The sequence below is a fragment of the Thunnus thynnus genome, chromosome 16 (genome assembly GCF_963924715.1).
Source record: "Thunnus thynnus chromosome 16, fThuThy2.1, whole genome shotgun sequence".
NCBI lineage: Eukaryota > Metazoa > Chordata > Actinopteri > Scombriformes > Scombridae > Thunnus > Thunnus thynnus.
Genome location: NC_089532.1, coordinates 15,030,737 through 15,053,653, shown reverse-complemented (window position 1 = coordinate 15,053,653; position 22,917 = coordinate 15,030,737). Strand labels below are relative to the sequence as shown.

The 22,917-nt window shown below is 38.8% G+C and overlaps 1 protein-coding gene and 1 long non-coding RNA gene across 5 annotated transcripts in view; one reads left to right on the top strand and one right to left on the bottom strand.

Moving 5' to 3' along the window:
• Positions 1-22,917, bottom strand: part of stac (SH3 and cysteine rich domain) — a 44,271-nt gene that overhangs the window by 20,240 nt on the left and 1,114 nt on the right. For 2 of the 3 annotated variants that reach the window (XM_067613751.1, XM_067613749.1), the window contains exons 2-6: positions 21,986-22,018; positions 19,921-20,254; positions 8,532-8,665; positions 922-1,003; positions 634-740 (exon numbers count right to left, since the gene is read on the bottom strand). In XM_067613751.1, coding sequence (XP_067469852.1) covers positions 634-740; positions 922-1,003; positions 8,532-8,665; positions 19,921-20,254; positions 21,986-22,018 — 690 coding nt within the window. The remainder of the gene's footprint in view (positions 1-633; positions 741-921; positions 1,004-8,531; positions 8,666-19,920; positions 20,255-21,985; positions 22,019-22,917) is intronic. The other variant, XM_067613750.1, reaches the window with a different exon arrangement.
• Positions 10,684-13,815, top strand: LOC137199445 (uncharacterized). Of its 2 annotated transcripts, XR_010931788.1 has the most exons (3): positions 10,684-11,126; positions 11,302-13,559; positions 13,645-13,815. It is a non-coding gene; the product is annotated as an uncharacterized lncRNA (long non-coding RNA). The 2 variants fall into 2 exon arrangements; XR_010931787.1 differs by having other exon boundaries at positions 11,302-13,815.

Sequence of the window (22,917 nt, the reverse complement as noted above, 5' to 3'; positions counted from 1 at the left end):
ATTTGTCAGGTGGTATATGTTCCTGTATGTACATTATAGCTGAACATAGAGAGAGGTGGAACAGGAAAAATAAAATTAAAAACAACCTCCCACATGTATAAAATTGATCTGAGTTCAGACCTAAACATAGAGAACTGTGTGTGTGTTAACAACAAACGTTAACCCCATGGTGGTTGGGGTATGGTATGGGTGCCCAAAAATGACAGGAGAAATAAAGAAACACACATGTAAATAAACGTAGAAATAAATAAATATGTTAATAAATAAATGTGGATAAATGAAATTACAATGTGGAAATATATATATATATATATACATATAGATAAATACCAAATACCAATACCAAAATATAGAAACATCCATTATTATTTATTCATGTATTCTTTTTTGGCAAAATTAAGATTTATTTACTTTTAATTAATCATGGTCATTTATTTATTTATTTATTTATCTATTTATTTATTTCCTGTGTCACTTTTGTGCCCCCATACCCTGGAAGAAAATTCAGGGAATGACCGAAGTCATTAGGACTTTTTGTTACAAACCATGAATGTTTATATAAACTTTCATGTTGAGATACCTTGGGTCTAAAAACCAAACACTACCTGACATGATGAATCATGCTGTTCTTACCGAGTTTCTGTGTGGAGACTCGGAGCCACTGGCCCTCTTAGCCTTTTGCGCCAACGACGTCCCAAACCTCAAGGCTTCATAAACAGGGTCCACTTTATTGCCGCATGCTTTAGAGGAGAATAATACAAGACAAACATGGTTAAGCTTTTATGATAGCCACATGGTGAGTTACAATACTATAAAACCTGGTACTGTAAGTAAATCTTATCAAACAAATGGAATAGTAACATAAAGTTTTTACTTCCAGCCCACAAAATTTACACTATCACGGAGATTTGAGCTGCTCACCGATGGGCATGACTTCTTTGATGCAGCCATACTGTTCCTGGATCAGTAATGGGGAGCTGTAGTACCGCCGAAAGCCTTTTGGCTGAAGAGAGAAAGACAGAGAGGGAAACAGAGAGAGACGACAGACATTAGAGACAAATCAATATGCAGCACTGCAGGCAGCACAGCACCCTGACACTAAAATACTGCACATAACTCTATTTGGTCTGACATCCTAAACACAACTGACTTCACACAGATAAAGTTAATCATAGTGAATGCGGGACGTCACTGTTTGGACAAATCACAACAAAGTAAAGTATATTTCACCCAGCAGATAAAACTAAACTGCCCCAGACAGAAAATACATAATAAAAATTGTACAAAATGGTAGTAAAATGGGCTAATGTTAAAGTAAGAATGTGCACAGTTCCTATTTTAATGGTGGAATGATCAATTGGTAGTATGAATGAACCATTTCTGGAATCTGAAACATGAAAAATAAACAAATAAAATAAAAATATTATATTCATTTAAGCCACAATCCCTTAATCTAATGTATCACTGATGTTTAAATTGCCAACAATTTGATACAAGGAAAGGAAAAAGGGGGATTTTAATACCAAGATTTCTACAAGTCATATGTCATTTCTAAAGTTAAGTCGATATACTAACCTGTTGCAAGTGATTGAGATATATTAATGCTAAACTCATAAATAAAAAAAACTGTATTCACATAAATTATTAATACATGTATTAATAATAATGTATCTGTTGTAAGTCACAAAAAGCAAATATTAATAAATAATAGGCAAATCAATAATAAATAACGACCTGTAAATCATAACTTGTTAATAATAGTAAAGGTTTTTCAGCATATGCATATTGATTAGTATATTAGTAATGCAAATAAGGCAGTCATATTATGATCCCCTCTGAACTACTTTTGTTAACACTGCAAATGCACATGATTAATACATTAGTTATACAAGTGAAATGCATATTTAAAAGCCACTTCTGATATGTAAACACATAAGCAACGTTCCTAGTGAACAGTGAAGTGTAATAATAATAACAAAAGATTGTTTACCAGGACAATGTGCACATGTACTGGACTTGACAGTGCATTAAGTGACCTGGATGTGATGGGAAAACAGATGAAAGCCACAAAGCTATTTAAATGTTAAATGCTGGCAACATGCATCATGTGATGTAATGACAGAACAACAAACATACTGCCCGAAAGGCAAAGATAAGAAAAAAAATGGCAACAGAGTTAAAGATCAAGAGACATAGTGAGATGGTGGAATGCAACACTGACGCTGAAGAGGCTGTTGATCTTTACAAAATGACGTCAGTCAGTCAACACTCAATACTGCTCTACCCGGAGGCCGAGGTGCAACATTAGTTCCACTCAATTAAAATTACTTTCAGCAGGTTATTATTTGAATGAAAAAATATTAATGATTACAGCTTTAAATCATGCATGACCATCATAAATCAATAACTGATTGGACTGATGACTTCCCAACATGCAGGGGTTGGAAATATGAGTGAGAAGAAACTGTAGTTGTCTTCACTGTCTGCAGTTGAGCTGGTGCACCGCCATGCAGCCGACAGGAAAACCTGAAGTAAAGTCTTAATTCATCTGCCTGTCGTGTAGTCCTCTCATCCCCCAAGGCCTTCAAAAATTTATCATTTATCTACCCATTACCTGCCTGCGTCCTATCCGATCGATACTTCTCTGTCATTTTTCAATCTTTCTTAAGTACAGAAAAATGACAGGAGATTGAAATCCCTGCAGACAGAATGTCATACAGCACACCGGGTAATGATTGATGTATGTATTTTCAGTTTTTGCAATCTCTTTCTGGTTTTGACTTCTGGAAGAACTCGTAAATAAACATTCAACTCGTTTTCAGCCACTTGCTGACAAGGTGCTGTGGTTTTTGACCAGATTAATCTTCCTTGATTACAAATTCTATCCTGGATGCATACTGGAGACCTAAATCTTGCATATACCACTGCCTTTTTTTTCTGTTTGTTTTTATTTCATGTATTCAAGTCGCGGGTGGTGAAATCTGCATCGCTAATCAGTCCTGATTAATTCTCCTTTTGACACTTCTCATGATGAGATGGCTAAAATAAGAAACGCTTGAGCTCTTCAGGCCCATCTCAAAAACTGAAACAGTCTTTCAGGGGCAAACTCATTAAGGAAGAGGTTAAAAGAACATGCTCGTCGGGAGCCCATCTGGTTTCATTTGGAAACAAACAAAAGACACCACTCACTGTTGCTGTCAGTGACTTGATTTGCCACACACATGTTGAGAAAGCAGAAAACTGCTTCTTTCTTTTTTTTTTGTCTTTCTAATGAGTCTTTTTTCATGCTGTATACAGATAGTATGTAAATTAGTTTTTACATAATCATAGTACATTGGAATTTTTTTTCTTCCAAACTATGAACATTCATTTAAATTTATGAAGATCATGATTTTTGTTTCTAAGACACCTTTAAGAACCACTTAGACACATACAGCAGGTGTTTAGTAAATTGTTTATGTTGTAATAATGCACTATGTCCTTTACGCATATTTTGAAGTGTATTTAGGTGGACTTTGCTAAGGTTATGTGTATATATATATATATATATATATATATATATATATATATATGCATGAGACAGTGGGTAATAACATTTGTGTTATAGTTTAGGAATATAAGCCAGTAATGGACTAGGCTTAATGTAAGGCCTCTGGAAATTTGGCTTGAAATAGTAAAAATGTATGATATCAAAGTTAAGTGTCTCATTAAGCATCCATAACATTCTGAGTGAAAATAAATGCTCCTAACTATTGGAAAACCTAGTTCAAAAACAGCTTGTTTGCTGTTTAGACCATTTCACAAGACTGTGTAGATGTGGTAGATTACGTTTTGATTGACACCCACACCAGCTACTATGGGCTGGCTAACTACAGTAGCAAACGACTGAGTTTCAATGGTGCGGAGCCGTGCTTCTAACTCACTGAGCTCCTTTATACTCCAACACAGTAAATTTATTACATGTACCATTATCACTAAAGGAAGCAGGAAATTAGCTAAACATAAGACACACTGAACAAGAGAGAGCAGGAGAGCGAGAGGGAGAGAGGGAGGCCATCAGTAACCGCTAAGCTAAAGTAACTAGCAGGTCTGAAAAGCATGTAAACAACTGTGATTAGCGAGAAAGTCGCAAAAAGAAGGAGAGAGCTAAGTGTGCTTGAGCAGAACTAGTGTACATTTAAATGTACAGCGGGTAATTAGCCGCAGTAATGAATAATATAGCAAAATTAACTGGGCTGAAATGCAGAAACACTACCAATAACACAGAAACTCCAGCAACCGGAAATGAGACAATACGCTTACCACAGCATGTCGTTTATGATTGGTCCGTGGAACTAATTGTGTAATTTTCACAATAAATGTTCAAGCACAACCATGCCCAATTCAAACCCATTATCTGGAAAGTTTACAAAAACTTAAATGACAATATTTCAAATTTGATTAAGATTGAAACTAATTTCTAATACCTTTTAGATGCTTACTGTTATGTATGTAAGACCCTAAATTACATATTTAGTCGAATTTGGGTTTCTGGTGGCTTTAAAATTTAAATTGTTATTCAACGTTTTCTCTGCCTACTGTGGACTTGTGTGTACATTGGGTTCTCACAAGAAAATTGGACTTAATCTAAGACTAAGTAGTCTAGGAACTTGGAAAACGGCCACTATAGCACCCGTCACCACATGAAGGAGTTGAGAATGTTGAATTATTATTACATTCCTGCCATCGTTACATCTGCCATAACAATGGACATGTTTTATTTGTTAATTGGGAAATCAGTAACTTCATTAGCACTGTACATAAATAACAACATGTGCTGTGCTTAAAGCAGCAGTTAATGTATAAGTGTAAAGGTGTGTTTCCCCATTGCCTATTTTGAAAGGGTGTGTTACAGTACATAACCTCATAAACATTGAGCTTTTTAATATTGTGGGAGAACATAATGAATGTTTTCAGGGGACTTGACTCTTTTCGTAGCTGAAACAACAAACTGCACATGCTGACAAAGTATGAGCATCACATACTGTGGTCAAAGTCCCATCTGACTCTCAAAGTTGCATTCTTGCCAAGTCTTTTGATCAGCTGCTTGTTCAGTGCACATTGGGCAACAAAGGGGAAAAAAAGGTCTGGATGACGCTCTGGCTTTGAACAAAGGCTACGTGACCTCCAGAAGTTGTTGTGGTTTGTCAGTCTTGTGTAAGCCTGCTTCTGTTTGTGTGTGTGATCAGGGTTGTTTATCAAAAGTTAATGAGTGAGTCATTGTATTTATCTGAGTAACATTCTGAAACAGCAGCAGATTTAGTGCAATACGAAGCATGTAGTAAGACTCAAATCTCACTGGCTACTAACTGAGGGTGTTTACTGCAGATTCAACTGATACATGTTGAATATCATTCATGTTTGATCCAAACTGGAAAGTCTGAGAGACACCCCTATTGTAACTGGAGATGTCAAGATTGAATCTTTACAAACACTGTGTGATTCAGAAGAGTCCAAATCAGCTATAGCTCTTTTCTAGTCAGAGGTCAACTTTTGTTAATTTAATATACTATACATGAAAACTGCAAACAGAGCAATAAAAAGTAAAAATGAGTGTGTCTGACTCACCTGAAACCTAACAATTACCTTTTATACCTTTTTTTTTATAACTAATACTACTGCTACTAATAATAATAGTGGATTTAAGTTTCCTCTTTGAGTGCAGCTCTGCTCTCTAAAGTAAGACATACATGTGAAGAAATATATTGTAAACAAATATCTGAACCACTAAGGCCTACATGATTTGTTGAAGAGTCATCAGCCTCGTTTCAATAAGCTTCTTAACTTGCATACTTACTTACTTGCTTACAAATAAATGGATTAGGCCTATAAAGATTCAGAGCATGAGGTAACTTGATTTCTTTGCTCACGGTTCTCAAGCCAAGAGAAACAAGCATGGCTGCAGAAGTGTCCAAGTTTAGAGTAAGTCGAATTTAGAGCTGTACTCCACTGGGGAAACTTCCCTTTTTATGCTTGACCTCTCAACCTCATTTTCCACTCCTGAGAGCCGATCATATCTTCAGGCCTCATCCCTAAGGCATCTAGTGGAAAGATGTCACAACGAGAAACACTCCCTGCACTGTTAGTATCACTTCTAGATCATTTCCTTTTCTACTCACTTTATTCTTACTGACTACCACCAACTAAATCCAAATTATTCTAGATTTCCTCTGATAATTCCTGCCAAATCTTTTATCTGAGGTGTAGTCACATACTGTGGAAGGACAAGGTAGTCGAGGTAGAAAATTATACATAATGTGACCCAGCAGTGCTTCAATCTCTCTCTCCTTCTCAGTGTGGGATGTGTGTGAATGACTAAAGAGTCCCAGTTCTGAAAGGGATGAATGCTTCTTGGCTTTCACTAGTTTGACCAAACCCTCCCCAATAAAAACACCCTGCTCAATGGACCAACTCCACCATTACATGGTCTCATTATAATGCCGGACCACAGATGACGAGGGACGCTGATAACTGTGAAATCATCATCATTAGCCAATAATAAGGACGGGCCAGACGGGCCCCCAGAAAGTGTGTTGCTGGGAAGGAAACAATAAACGATGACAACAACAATGCTTGATGTATCAGTTTTTAGGTTGGGGAGCCAGTACAGGGTCATTACCTCTGACTCATCAAGTAATAACTTAAAAGCTGGCTCATCAACTGTACCAGCTATAAAATAAATTTCCCTACTCAATAAAGCAATTTTGCTCTAGTTTTGTATGACGACATGTAAGCACATTTGAAATCAACCCATCAGCTGGAGCTTCAATTTTACCCTCCGTTATGGCTCCCATTTATAGCTCATTAGCAGTGAAAAGGCTTGTATGGAACAACACAGAAAAGTAAATTGCTTCACAAATGCATTTCATAGACTTCTCATAATTATTCCCAAGAAAAGTCGATGATACCTCTTCTTTAAAGTCGTCACAGAAACGTTGTATCTTCAGCTATTCACAAACGAAGAAAAATCTGCTTAGTTTAAAAGTTACATAATATACACATTTCCAGGTCTATGTTTATATTCTGGGGCTCTACTGGAATATCTTTGCATGATTTACAGTTAAAAAACTCATTATTTATCTTATACTGGCCCTTTATGCAGCCCCTCGGATCAGCCTCTGTCTGAAACAGGCTGTTTTAGCTCCTGTCTCTTTAAGGCCCCCCTCCTGATGAACCTACTCTGTTCTGATTGGTTATTTTCCAGAAGCCGTCCCTACAGGGGATACATAAACAAACAATAGTAGTAGGATTTCACTTCTTTTTTATTGTTCTTTACTCAAAATGGAAACTTCTCAAACACATTCGTACATGTTTGAGCCAAAATCCGATCTAAAATATGAAAGTGGACCACGCGAACAACCCATGGAACAACCTTAGCAACAAAGGCTACACAATGGATGGCCATTTGTGGGCATGTCCGAATAATCTGACGTCTGGGGCAGTAGAGGTAACATTGCAAACGAAGTGTTCAGAGGGCTTTTGATCTTCAGGGACTTTTTTTTTTTTTACATAAGTTCACCTCAAGTTTTGGAACTTTGACCATGTTTAAGATACACATTTCATATTATAACAGTATGTGAGTGACAGAAAATCACAAAAAGCATGTCATGTCCTCTTTAAGGTTGACCAAGTTTTCCCAGTGTGATCTTGGAAAGGGTCAATATACCTTACATGTTGGAGAATTTCATCAACCTTTAAGGGTTCAGTATGCTTCAAACAAACTTGTAAATTGTCTAAATGCAAAAAAATCACAGAAACTGAGTTAAATTAAAACAGCAACAGGCTGGTAGCAACAGCAGAGTATTTGGGATTATAATATTTCTTATTCACTATACGTATCACCAATCAATATTGCCAACTTTCCTATTTATATTACACTGAAAGGTTTTTACAATCTCATTACCTCTGGTAGTAATATAAAGCTAGAACTGAATAATTCATAAAGTAAAAAATGCTTAAAATACTTACAAAATACATCTGTGACTGGTTATAAAGCTGCTTCAGGCTGATCATATCGATCCTGATTTAATGGTTTATGCTGACAGCTGCACGGCAGAATTTGATGGAGGTAAAGAGGAGCTCAGCATGTTTGTAAATGTGTGTGCTGCATAACAATTATCTAACACACACACAGACAGACAGAGTGATGATATAACAATGATGAGGATGATGACGAGGATGGACGTTGGTCACAGATGTACCAGCACACTCACACATAGAGTGTGATTTCTAAATAAGCACATTCTGGTGGGAAACAGTCACAGAGCCAATTCTAATATGTAATAATATGTTTTGGCTGCTGTCTTGATGACATCAGAATCTCCCAAACTGTTGACAGAAAAGAGAAAAGTCTACTGTCCATATTATGTCTTGATGTTTGGTATTTTAGTGTCATGTAGGAATCTGCAAGTTGTGAAAATATCTCTAAACCAATGTCAGTGAGATAAATTTCTACACATACAGCATATTTGGACATTTCCCTCAAATCCTACCAGTTTTCCCATGCAGCGCTGCTGTCCAACTCCGTTCTCACATTTGTGATGGAGGCTCATCTTACAGGCTTTGCAGCGCAGGCCGTGCTTCGCCGTGTTCCCCGCCAAAAACACCACGTGCTTGGCTGTGGTACCTGATACACACACACACACACACACACACACACACGCAGAAAAGAGGTAACAGGTTCATAATTGTCATGTCAGGAACTGGACACATAAAAAGGCAGAGGAAATGGAAAATACTGCTCATCTAATTCATTTATTCATTTGTATTCCTAGCCAGAGTTTCTGGAGCCTTTCCCAGTATGCACTGGGTAAAACCTGTGAAATTACATGTGGAACATTTTAACAGTGACAGAATTTAGCAAATGCAACACACGATGTGCACTTCTGCAACCAAATGAACTCCACCATGTGAAACCATTTCAAACTGCTTCGTTTATTAATACGTGATTCACATTTGCTGGAATAAATGACGATTAATCTGAGTTATTTGTGAACTAAAGTTATGCAACACTGCAACTGCAAACATTCAGAATATATATGTGTGCATAAAGGTGTGTGAATGAGGAACGGAGTGAGAAGAGAGATGGACATTAAGTTATGAGGAAACAAGAACTAGAAAGATGATGGGATGTAGATGTGAGATTATAAAGAGAGAAAAAATTAGGCTCACAAGGTAAAAGTAACAGATTGTATCATTGCAGCTCAGTCTTTAATGAAGATCACTGAGCTGTGTGTTAGTGTGTGTTTGTAAGACTGAAAGAAAGACTATAAAATTATTTAATTAGATAAATTAGCACTTTGTGATCAATGTATAGTCTAGATTAAACAGATAAATAACTCAATATCCCATCCTTTTGGCAAGTTTAGTCTTTAAAGATTTAAAAGATCCTGACATTACTGTCTAAACCTTGAAGCATCACTGACCGTATTTACACTCAAGGCAGAAATAACCCTGAAGATTGGGTTCTGATGTGAAAAAAAAAAATTATATACGGTAGCTTTTCATAAGCCTGACCATTCACCTGAAGGCTCAAGAGTCTAAGTTCCCCCGGAGAGGAGGTTATTGTCACTCCTCGATCTCTGCTGCACTGAGACTGTGAATGCTTGCAGGGAGTGACTTGGCACCAAATTATCAACTCTGTGCATATTTTGCATTCACATAGTAACAAAATGTAAAGATCATCTCCAGGCATATTTTAAGATGTAAAAATACTCCGCTCTGAAAATAACTTGTGTCTAATATGGTTTTTCATCTGCTCTTTCTCTGTCAGTGAAAAATTCAGAATCTATGACTATGTAAATATTTTTCATTACAAAAGTCTAACTGCTGGACACAAGACGTCTCCTACTTCAGAGTCCATTCTCAGTGCACTGGAGGCTTCACGTTTCCACATCACACTTGTGTGAATTGCATACTGGACCAAGATTGGCCCTAAACTAGTTGTGATGTCACAAATCAATCTCGTATGTTCATGTCTGAAAACACAGATTTTTGATGAGAAACTTTTTTAGCACATGAATGTGAAAACTTGACGCCTTCTAGCGTCAAATTTTGCACATGCATCATTCACTGAACCTCAAACATCCAACTGAAGTTACAAGCAAAACTAAATTTTGTTGGCTGTCACTGGACTGTCAAAACTTGTGGTATGAGGCTAAAAATATTAAAATATGAATTTACATTCTTTAGGTTTTAAGCTGGGGAATCTGTCATGTGATAAATGTCGTCATAATCTTTACTGAAGCTGAAGGGGAAGAAGGGTAACTAAACCATCAGGAGTTACAAACAGCATGACAAAAAAACCCACCACATACAGCCAGCAGTGGCGTATCGTTTGACAGACATTGCACATTAACAAGAGAGGACAGAGTTACCAAGTGCCAGTCTGGCAGCTATGCACCTCCGGTTCTTTATTGATTAATCGATGAGCACGTGCCCTGCTCCGGCCCACGCTCTGTGTGTGTGCGTGTGAAAATATGGACATGCAAAGGAATCATCGATCTACTTCAGTGGGCGTCCAGAGCACAGAGAGGATATAAGATGATCTGTCCAATCTAAGTTTCATCATTGAAAGATGGTCGAGTTGTGTATAGTTTTTTTGTGCACCGTCATTGAGGCAAATAATGTAAGACAGCTTTTCAGTCTTCAAAAATACAGCATGATCAGTATAATGAGTGGCGAGAGGTAATACTGTACTTTAAATATGAAACCAAGCAGCACACCTGATACAAAGACAGCAAACACATGATATTGTGCACTTAAGGTACAAAGTCCCTCATGTGTAGTTTACTTAGCCAACAAGGGGGAAAAAATCTCTACTTGCTCTTCACGTGCTGTAATGTGAACCGGTGTCACAGCTAGCTGAAGCTGGGTAGTAGTGACAGGAACTTCAGTAATGGGTGGAAAACTGGATCTGTATTCCCCATTTAAAGCTCTTGTGTTGCTTGGCTGAGCACCATTGACACAGAGCCGGCAGAGTTAGTTATACTGAGACGGAAACCGAGAGAAATGTGATCCTGTCCTGAACCCTCATCGGTCAGCCACAGATCAGCAACGCCACAACAACAGCAGCAGCAGCAGAAGAGGTAATGAGCACAACCTGGACCAATTTTTAGGTCACTCTAAATCAGGTCAGCAGATGATGCTGTTTAACGAGCACTTCGAGTTACCTTTCTCTTCAGGTCAGCAAACAATCTCTCTATGGTATCTTTAAGACTTATGTTTAAGCTCTACTTCTTGTTTGTCTCTCTGGGTGCACAGGGGAAGGAAGCAAATGAAGCCGCTGTTGATTGGCTTGCTTGAGCTGACTCATTCCAACATTGGGGAATAATGAGACGCCTCCATGTTAACTCGTAACACACCTCAGAAGGGAACAAACCACTGTGTTTCAGCGAGCGGACACAAGAAACTGACAGTGCTGTCCTCCTTCGGTAATGGCTGGGTAATGATGTTGAGTGTGTGTTTAGGTGCTTTTTCCTCCAGGCTCAGAGAACAGTCCAGGGCCTAAAGGCATTACAGCTGCGGGGAAAGTGAGTGACAGTGCTGCTCTCTCTGGCATTTTCTCTTTCTTGGCTACTCTGCCTTCATTTACACTACAGTAAGGACAAGACTCCAGACTGCCAGATTCTCCATACCTTTTTTCTTTCCCACAGAATCTTTCTCTCTTGCATACTTTCTCCCTCCGTTTCCCAGTCTTCCTCCCTACAGTATATCTCTCATGCTGCCCCCTTACAATAGCTACGTATTGATCCATTAAGCCACCGTTCTTACTTTCCCACCTCCTGATTTACTGTGCAAATAACCTTCATCTTGACAGTAACTCATCCACCTCCTCTTCTGCTTAAGCTCCACCAAAACACTGACCTAAGCAGCTCGCTTTGGTTTTGCTGACTTTGATTTGTTTCTCCAACAGTCATTTGATTTTTTTATTTTACAATTGAAAAACCTGTTTTCCCATCTGACAAATAAGGGAAATAAGGCCATGAATGCTTCATGCCATGCTATAGGTGGAGCACAGCTCAACGTTTTTTAAAGTTATAATGTGCAGGATTTGTCGGTTGGTGTTTGTAAGCACAGCATTCAAAGTTGGCCCCTCCTCCCTGGCTCAACCAGAGCTAACTGAGAGTAGAGCAAGAGAGACAAAGAGTGAAAGCACAGCAGTGGTCCAGCGAGCTAGAGAGTCAATGAAGAGAGAGAGCAGCGCTGGCGAGAACAAAGCCGTGACTCAGATAAATAAAATGTTATTTTCTGATTGTTTCACGGCAGTTAAGTTCTAAAGCACAAATAAACATGCCCACACCTCCACACAACCCTGCGGGAAGGTGCTGCATTGGCAAATTTTGTGTGAATGCGGAGCTTCATCCTGTCCGCGGTGGCCTCTCTGCTCTGCGTGTGTGTAGCTCAGCCCCGCTCTTGGTCAAGCAGAAACACAGACCTGCAGCTCTTTATACATCCCAGACACAGAGACAGAGAGCAGAGCGAAGCAGAGGAGAGAGACGGAGACAGCGATGTCATCTGGTCGCTACACTACGAGTCTCAACCTCACACCCTACGCACTGCGGGCTGAGGGCCACACACCCACTGTGCAAAGGTTGACGCACAGAAGCATCCCGAACACAGTAAAATAATAAGAAAATACAGGCAGAGGGCAGAGTCTCTGCAGATAAATGCACCACCACACACTTCAAGTAGGTCATAAGTGATGATTCAGAGGGATTATTTTTGTATGAGTCTATACATTGTTTTTTTTTAGGAAAATCCTGCATATTATACCATTAATGTATCCATCTGTGATCAGGGGTCTTCTGAAATGAATTGTAAAGGGTACAGATGTTTTTAGAAATTAAATCTACTTGGAGCAATGAGGAGCTTCATGCAGCCTGCAGAGATTTCTGTTCATCTGAAGATGTCTGCCACAAACAGAGTTTAGAGACTAAACTATTTTTCAATTTATCTGTTAAATGGCACCAGGTGGTTCGCAGGGTTTTTTCTAACAATGTTCTGTTGCAATGTTTTGAAATGAACTTTTCCTTATCACAGGACATATCTGAACAAGACTAAGAGTGTACAGCAGTGCTACCAGCTCTGAAGCTGTGCTTTTGGCTAATATCAGCATGTTAAGATGCTCACAGCGACCATGTTAGAAGGTATAATGTTTACCATGTTCACCATGTTTCGTGTGTTAGTAGCTAATTAGGACTAAACACAAAGTACAGCTGAAGCTGAAGGGAATGTCATTACTTTTAATTTAATAAACCAAAGTATTAGACAAAGAAATTTTGATGGGTGGTGTGCCTCTCCCTCATTCCTAGTGTTTCTGCTGTTTGCACCACCCCTGTGTGTCTTGTTGGTTAGCTGTTTGTTCTCTCTCTGTCTGTGTGTGTCTGTCTGGGCGTGGCACTCTGTTTCCCTCCTGCTGCCAATCAACCTGCACACCTGCAACCCATCCACTCATGCAGTATCTATTTACCCCGGCTCTACACTCCAGTCTTCGCCAGATTGTTCAGTCGGTCAACATGGTATCAATGTTATGGCCAAGTTCTCAGTCAGTATATCTCTTGTGTTTGCCTGAACTCTGTTTGACTCTGTTTTCCTGTGCCTCAGGTTCATTACCCATCTGCTGTCTCTGTCTGCCTGCCTCACCCAGCGTCTTGCCAGCCTGCCTTCCAGCCGACAGCTCAACTCTCTCTGCCTAGCCCGCTCCACCGTTGTTTTGGCTCGGTTCTCCAAACTCCCAACTCTACAATTTCTCAATAAAACTACATTTGAACTGTGGCAAGCCGTGTGTCTGAGTCCTGCTTTTTGAGTCCAAACTTACCTTAACCTCACAATTGCAGTCTGGACCAAAGTGGTGAACCAACCAACAGACCCATATTGCCATCACTAGAACTATGCTGCTAGCATGGCTAAAAATATCAGTCTGTAGTTTGAGTCAAGGTTTAAACTTGAATAAGTCAGCATGTCACTTTCCTTAAACTTTTCATGAACTGACTTTCTTCAGCTGACATTTTCCCTGCTGGCACCCATGCAGTTTGACATTTTACAATGCATTTTTTTTAAACAACAGACTGGTGTATGAGACATTTTTAAGAGGTGGTGGTAGACAATGTCAGCTGTCGATTTTAAAACTAAAATGGACAAATGCAGGATCAGCGGAAGTGCACAGTCATCCCAACTTGTGGCAGCTGTGTTCTTTGTGACATTAAGAGAGAAAATGCATGCGTGTGTTGACCTATGTAATTCCAACTTGTAATAAAATACATGAAAACACTCCTCACACGTGTTAGCATACACATTTCACACAGTAGTTTTCACACATGCATGTGTTTATGCAGGGAGGAGTAGTACAGCGTCATTCAGCACCACAGTAGGATGACCCCTGACCTGCAGATTAATTTCTCTCTGGGGTCAATCAAAACAGTCATGTGTATTTCAGGGTTTTCTTAGCAGATTGGTGCATGTTAATCAAGTGAGATTAATCTCATATACGTGGTGAATATCAATTTGTCTTGTTAATCCCAGGACTTTGGATGCCTTGATTTTAAGAGTTTAAAGGATCTTGAGAGTAAATCATGTCAAATCCCTAAAAGTCGTTGCAGAATATTGGTAAATACAGACTGACAGTGATATTTTATAGTAGCAGCTTAAATTTCTGCATATTCCATCTATTACTCATATTACCACTAAATGTCCTGTTTGAAAAAAAGCAGATATATTGCAATCCTTCAAGTCTATGTGTGGAATTTGTTACATAAACTGGTCTGTAAATTATATTTCACCCTCTGTCAGACACAAAAAGCCTCCTATTCACTCATGTAGACGTTTATTTAATAAGCCATTTGCAGCGAGGGCCTGCAATCAATATCCCAGCATCAGCCAGTACTCAATCAGAGTATTTTTATGTACCAGGGAAAACTAATTAACTGTGAACCTCACAACGAGGACACTTGCTTTCATGAGCAAAAGCCACACACTGCACATAGTACTGAATTAGAGAAAAAAACATGAATGGAACTGAATAAGAGCAACCTTGAAATAAATTCAGGAAAATGTGGCCAAGTGTGCATACTGAATGCAGTTCTTAGATAAGGTGGATTCTTAATGGCTCTGCCCACCCACACAGGTGTTTGTAATTACTCAGGCTGATTTAACCTCTCGGGGTTTAAGGTGGGTGGAGCTTTGCTGGAAATAGACTTTTTTCACAGCAGACATTTTGACGTATCAAAGCCATCATTAGTAACATCACTAATGTCTGAATCCCATTTAGTTTTTCCAAATTCATGACCCTGGTAGAGTGCATGATGGTTCACCACTATGGCTTTCTTGGACACTTGAATGAAACTGAGCCGTTGTTAATGTTATCAGTTGTCCCTGTGCTTTTCCTGCTATGAAAAGTTTCTGAATGTTCACATCACAAGACAATTCGAGAATCAAGTGAGGGTTAAAAACACTGTGTATTGACAAAATAACACTAGTCTGATACATCAGAGCTTTCAGAAAACTCAGAGTTTTCTATATAGTTGTAATTACGACTTGGATGTTGACATGAACACTATTTAAAAGTCAGAATCTTGTAACTACGATAACGCCGACATTGGTGATTAATCTGGCGATTATTTTCTTGATTAGTCAGTTAGTCGTTTGGTCTAAAAAATGGTGTCGATCACCGTTTCCCAAAGCCCAAGGTGACATCCTCAAATGTTTTGTTTTGTCACGACCAATAATCCCCAATGCAAAGATATTCGGTTTGCTATCATAGAAAACTAACCAGTCCAGATCACATTTTGGAGGCTGGAACCAGAGCCTTTTTTTTTCTTAAAAAATGGCACAAAATAGGTGCATATTAATCTTCCATCGATCAACTAATCAATTAATCATTGCAGCTCTGCCATGTCCCACTCTAACAGACTCTGAGAAGAGGTCTAATCAGGCAGCATGACTGAAAAGACCTGTGTGGGAGGACTATGGGTGTGTAGGGGTTTTACATTTCTTCTACCTGCCTGAAGGATTTGAGAACTTTTTAAAAAATGCAAAGTGGTTTTGCGGAGAAAATAAATTCAAAAGGGAGCCTCCTCTCATTATGATAAGTCAAGCAGATGAAGTGTTGACTTATTATTTGACTGTTTACACAAATGTACAATTATTCAGGTGTGTGACAATGTTGTCTCTCAAACTAATGACAACAAATGACACTTGTTGAAACACATCAAAAGACACACAATATTAGCAACATGCTGATTAAAGCTCTGTGACTGTACTGAATAAATTTGATGCAGCTAATCAATTTATATGAGAGTTTAACATGGAACTGCAAAGACAAACTGAACACAGAGAAAATCACAAGTTAAACTTTATATATATTATATAATATAACTTGTTGTGATCTGTATATACATATCAGCGTAGATCTTTGTGGTTGAGTTAGCAGTCTAACATATATTGATAGATTTTACTGTCCTTATGTTGAATTACAATTTGCAGTTGACTGTACTAGTTATTCTCAGATGTTCAGTTGTAGTTTTAAAACAAATAAATGTCTACAGGAAAATTGTAAATTGTTTATCACTTTATTGAATATTTAGTTTGCTCTGCCTTCATGAAAGAGTCAGTAAGCACTATAATATAATTCAGGCTTTTTTATCATGGACGATATATTACATTTCTGCTGACTTTTTATATAATAAAGAATCCTGCTGCAGGAAGAAGGTGGGTGTTTAATATTTCCAACCTTTTACAAAATTAGCATATTATTATCCATCTGCTGAACACTGATTAATGTAAGGTGGATTATAAATAGAGCATCAGTACCTTTTTAACCAAAACTGTGAAAATGATTATATTGATCATGTAAATAACACAAGTGCATATTTCATTTAACCTTTCAAAGACCACTATATTTTTCTATATCCTATTATATACTATTTAATTTGTTTTATTTAGTATATTTCTATTGCATGTGTTCACTCCAAGTCTGGTTACAGAGAAGTTGTTGCTGTGTTTTGATATTCACAACTCATGGATTCATGAAATTACAAAATCTCAACCTGCTTTCTGAGAAAAAAATAGTGTAAAATAAAGCTGTGCATTTGTGTTTTCTGAAATAAATGACAAATGTCACAATAATAATCACCAGTTGCACAAACGAACATCTGTGCTTGCAACACACCATTTTGTGCACAGAAACATACAAGTAAATGTAGTTTTCTGTGCACAAATGTTTATTTTTTAACTTCACAAAACCTCATTAACATTTATCAATCTTATGAAACGTGTAAATAATTACTGCACTATTTTAATTCCATAAACCTGCTGTGATTCTAATGAATGGCCATTAGTATTTAATAATCACTATGCTACTCCTATCAGTTTGAGTCCCCTCCTCCTCCACCAGCATCTCTCTCTCTCTCCTGCGTGCTGCTCTTTGACTCTGGGACACAGCATCAGACTTTGACAGCACCATAGCAGCTCATTACACACACACACACACACACACACACACACACACACAGAGAGAGAGAGAGAGAGAGAGAGAGAGAGAGAGAGAGAGAGAGAGAGAGGGAGAGAAAACCACCCTCTGTGCTCTCTCTCTGCTGCTGACCGCACTGTTCTCATTAAAACAGGACAAATGAAGAAGAGGGCAGCATATTTTTTCATGAGTGGACCAGAGGGCACAGCACCTAACTCAGGCGCCACACTTTCATTACCAACAGACCACCAGAAGGCTATTCAGATTTGGCCACTTGATGCACCTCACTGACCATGCCACATAAAACAGAGCAGTGTTTGCAACAATTGTCAGAAATGTATAAATATGTTTTATGGAGGAATGACCAGTACTGATACTGATATTCAGTGCTTCTTAAATTTGTGCTTGTCATGGTGGGAAACCCTCTGAACCATGTTTATCATGGCATACTAATTATATAGTCGGGGGCAGAGAGGTCAAATGTGGTTAACACATCATTACTGGCAAACTATGAATTCCATCTACCAAGTGGGATACACATGCCTGTGCTGATGTTTGTTTGGCTGTTCAAGAACATCTCAAACATGGTAATGGTATGCAGATTTGTTTGACAATCCACAATTCTCAAAATCAAAATTTGTAAAGTATGTGTCTAGTCTTACAAAAATAATATTTTTTTCATGGTTGACTGCATGGAAAGCATGTTCATTTCATGTCAGGACAGGAAGTGAGATTTGACTCAATCTCCCAAGTAAAAACTTCCACTTAAAGGGGATGTATCATGCACATTTCCAGGTCTATATTTATATTCCACTACTACTACCATACTGGTATATTTTTGCATGATTTACACCTCAAAAAAATTCCTTATTTATCTTTTACTGGCCCTTTATGCAGCCCCTCAATTCAGCCTCTGTTTGAAACCAGCTGTTTTAGCTCCTGTCTCTTTAAGGTCCGCCTCCTAATGAGCTCCCTCTGTTCGTAAACAAACAATAACAGTAGGATTTCACTTCTTTTTCTCATTCTTTACTCAAAATGGACACTTCTCAAATTAGTCCTTACCGTTTTGAAGCCTTGAATTTGGCATTTTGGCTGTTTTTTTTAGCCAGAAGTGACCATATTTGGATGAGAGGGTGGAGCTAAAAGACTTTTTGAGGCGACCAAAATGTTACAATTAACTTTCATGATACTTATTCAATCTGGGGTCAGGATACGTAACCAATGTTGTCGCCAAGGTAGCCATGCCCTAAAGCATACCCTGCTTTATTGTCTATTTACTCTAAATGGGAACATAATTTACTAAATGGACATCATGTTGTATTGAAGAAGCCTTGAAACTAGCGATTGAGACCATAAACAAATTAGGAAAATGTTACTGAGTTAATAAATCAAGTGAGAAGTAGGGTCATTTTTTTATAGACTTCTATACAACTGGACTTCTTTAAGGAGCCAGTGGAGTCGCCCCCTGCTGGCCTTTAGAAAGAATGCAGGTTTAAGGCACTTTGGCATTGGCTTCACTTTTCAGACCCGGAGCTACCTGCTTGTGTTTAACATAGACAACACTATATTAAAGTGTTAAAGTGTTTGTTTTTCTTAGTTTGAAAGACACAGGACAAAACTTTGCCTTTTTAAATGAATAATTTAAAATTGGGAAAATCAAGTTTCATTTAATTGTGCAAAGAAAATTCAGAGTGTTTTTATGCAGGTGCATTTACAAAGGCAAACTGATGAAGTATATATGCGCACAGCCTGATGCCATTTTATCTGCTACCAAACGTGATATCAGGGGTTTGTTGGACAGATGGTACGGGCAGCCCTTGTCTTTATCATGCTACAGAGGCCCTGGGATATAAAGACTTAGTGGTCTCTCAGTACTGATGGTTAACAAGGAGGGGAGCAGTCAGAGAGACCGGAACATCTGGCGAGGGGAGAGCAGGTAGAAGAGCTGGCGCAGCTGTTTTTTGTTATCTGACACCTCAGCAGACAGATGGAGGGACCTGCTCAGTGCGCAAACTAAGAGGATGGAGATACTTTGGTCTCATGTCAGCAGGTCAAGTTGGATGCTCAGGGTCAGGTGCCTAATTGTCTCTCTGTGTTTTGATACGCGTGGTTTGTGTGACAAAAACAAAGGTGTTTTAGGAGACTATAACCTTTACATCCTGCGGTTTCCACACCATTTATTACACAATCATTTAAATTCTGATGACACAAAAGTTTACTTACAGCTTCATCAAGTTATATTAATCTTGCAATGTAACCTTATGAAGATCTCATTATGAAAAGGTTATTCTTAATGTTGTGATTGCAAAATTCATTTGAAGATGTGTTTTTTCTTTGCTTTCTCCTATCGTATTGTCACTGTACTTTAATATTCTAATCACACAAATGAAGGAGGGAGGTGTCGAAACCCATACCTACGATCATGTGGTTGCAGACATCGCAGAACGTGGGCTTCTTGAAGATGTGCTCCATGAAGCAGTGTCCCGCCGAGTCCACCTGCAGAGGGTTGCGTGACTGGGAGCGCGACGTCGGAGGAGGAGCACACGGGATGGCCGGAGGAACCGGAGGGATGGGGAGGTTGGTGGTGTGCGGCGGGGCCATCCCGATGTTGCAGAGATGGCCCGTGCTGCTGCTCACGTCAGACAGCAGCTCCGTCTTGTTGTCGCTGCTGGTTCGGAAGAAGTTGTCGGCACTCTTGCTGCGGATGCTCTTGGTCTTGAAGGACAAGGAGCGCTTGAGTTTCTGCAGCTGAAAGAGAAGAAGAAGAGGAGTTGGAGAGGAAAGGAGCAAGGGAGAGAAGAAGACAGAGTAGTGAAATGCAGTGAGACGACAGAGGAGAGAGAGAAAAATTCAGGACACTTCGTGAAAGATGAAGTAAATCAATTCCTATAATAACCTAAATGAATTACTAACTCACAAATTCACAAAACTTTCAGGCAAATGTTTCATTGTCACTGATTTTGTCATCCACTTTCTCTGCTCCTCCTGTACAGTGATGGCCGATAAGACCATCGCCAGGGGCAACTTATTACTGCTCACTGTAAAACCTTTCAAGGTTCCCTACCTGGAAGCTAATGTGATTTCCAGGTTGGGCCAATACATCACATCAACACTATTTCTCACATGCTGAGCTGCCATTTCTGGCCGCAGCTTCTATTAATCTCATTAAGCTCCTCTTTTACAGTAATACTATTCATAATACTCCTCATTGACAACTCCTCATTTAGCCTTGCAATGTGTATTTCCTCCTCTATGAAACTCACTTCATTCTGAGCTCAAACAAGCAATAAAGAATCCCTGAGTGACTGTAATGTGATTTTATGGCTCTGGTTTTCTGGCTGGTGTGTGACTGCAGGTCTCTGATTGGGGAAATTGATTATGTTTTTAAGTAATTGATGGGCAGGGAAGGACTCCTAATGATCCATTATGTCCTATCGCACAGCACAGGCTGGCCTGTGCAACTGCAAACAGGTAAACACCTGTAGGGATTTGCTGTTTTTTTTTTAACTGGGAGCTCAAGGTTGATCTATCCTCCTCCAAGTTTCCCAGCTACAAAATAGTAGACAGTTTAAATCCACTGGCTGATTCTGAGCTGCTATCAAGATATTCTTATGAAGTCACACAGTTAAACTACCATACTGTGAAGTGAATAAACATAACGTACATTTGTTAGTTGTTGACATTTTAACTAGCATGCCTGAGCAAATTGTTTATAGTGCTTATCACTGCAGCTTGGCATAGTGAGGATCAATCAATTCAGCGAGTCACTCTGGAAACAATCAATTTGGACCCCTTCTCCACCATTACCACCCACACACACTCACACAAACAGACATACAACACACATATATCCTGCAATGTAGTTGTTCACTTGCACAGGTTTTACATAACCTGAAAATAAGGATGATGGCAAAACATAATAACAACGTTAACACAGTTGGGTCTCTAGGTAACTATATCAGATAGATAAACACATTTTTCAGTATAATCAGTGTACTTATTTACAAAGGCTGTGGTGGCAAATGATTCTACACTCATTTCCTGTAAGGTAAAAATCTTAGCGATAAATCAGCAGAGTGAGAGGATGTGTGCATGCATCCAGGAGCTCATGCTGTGTTTGATGACACCAAATCTATAAGAGCTGCATTGTATCAGAAAGCAGGAAGGGTTAATGGGGGCTGGGCAGGGTGATACAAAACAAACAAAGAAAGCCAATCATCCTATGACACTTAATATATATATTCATATATATATATATATATATATATATACACAAAAATCTAAATTTGCTGACACAGCCTTAGGGTGTCTTCTGGATGATGGATTTAATCTTGTGTGGCATTGACTTCACCAGGTGATCTAATTTAAAAAGCAGTAAAAGTTGTGATGCGAAACAACTTTTATCTTCTTATACATGCAGGTATGCTGTTATGCTGGACTGAACAGTACACTACAGTTTGCACAAGAGTGGAGCCTCACCTTGCGCTTCTGATGTTCAGGCCTCACAGTATTCTTAAAGGAGGAATAAAAACACAAACAGAGCTTTACTTAGCGTATATTAATAATATTCTTAAATCTATTGAGGAACTCGTTCTGCTTATATAATGTCTGAGTAGGGCCGGGCGATATGGACAAAATCAAACATCATGATATTTTTCACTAAATACCTCGATATCGATATTGTGATGATATTGTAGGGATGATTATTGGTGCTTTCACAAAATATTTACACAATGAGTTGAGATTTTTGATAAATAATCATCAATAACGTGGACATAATGACCAAGTGAGTAAAGGCAAATAATACAACAGCGAGAACAGTCTGGTAAGTTCAGAAAATTACAGCAATTTACTGTAATGCAGCCTTTAAAAATATCACGATATTACGATATCCAAAATCTAGACTGATATCACGATATCGATATAATATCGATATATTGCCCAGCCCTATGTTTGAGAACTATAAGTGTTTTTAAACACTTTCTTTAATCACTTGTTTGTCTTTCGGAGGTGTTCTACTGCTATAACAACCCCAGATGTTGGATGTGAGCGTAGTTATTTGGCAGAAGCTTTGAAATTATGTGAAAAGTCAGCCAGACATCTCCTGAAATAGCCACACGTGCCAAAGTAAAAAGCGTACAGACAGTACTGTTCATCCGCGGCTGTAAAAATGTCCAGCATCTGTTTATCCAAAAAGCAAAAGCGTGAACTGTTTCTCTCAACTTCACAAGAGTTTGAATCTCATCTGTCCTGTAGTCAGGGACAGGAGAGGGGAGCTGCTGAAGCCATCCACTACCAGGATGACAAGTCCAATATTTTACTGCTAATTGTAGTAGTCTGTGCAACATGTGACCCACATAGATGGCAAAACGCCTGAGGCGGCTGTGGCTCTCTCATCACACAGCCTACAT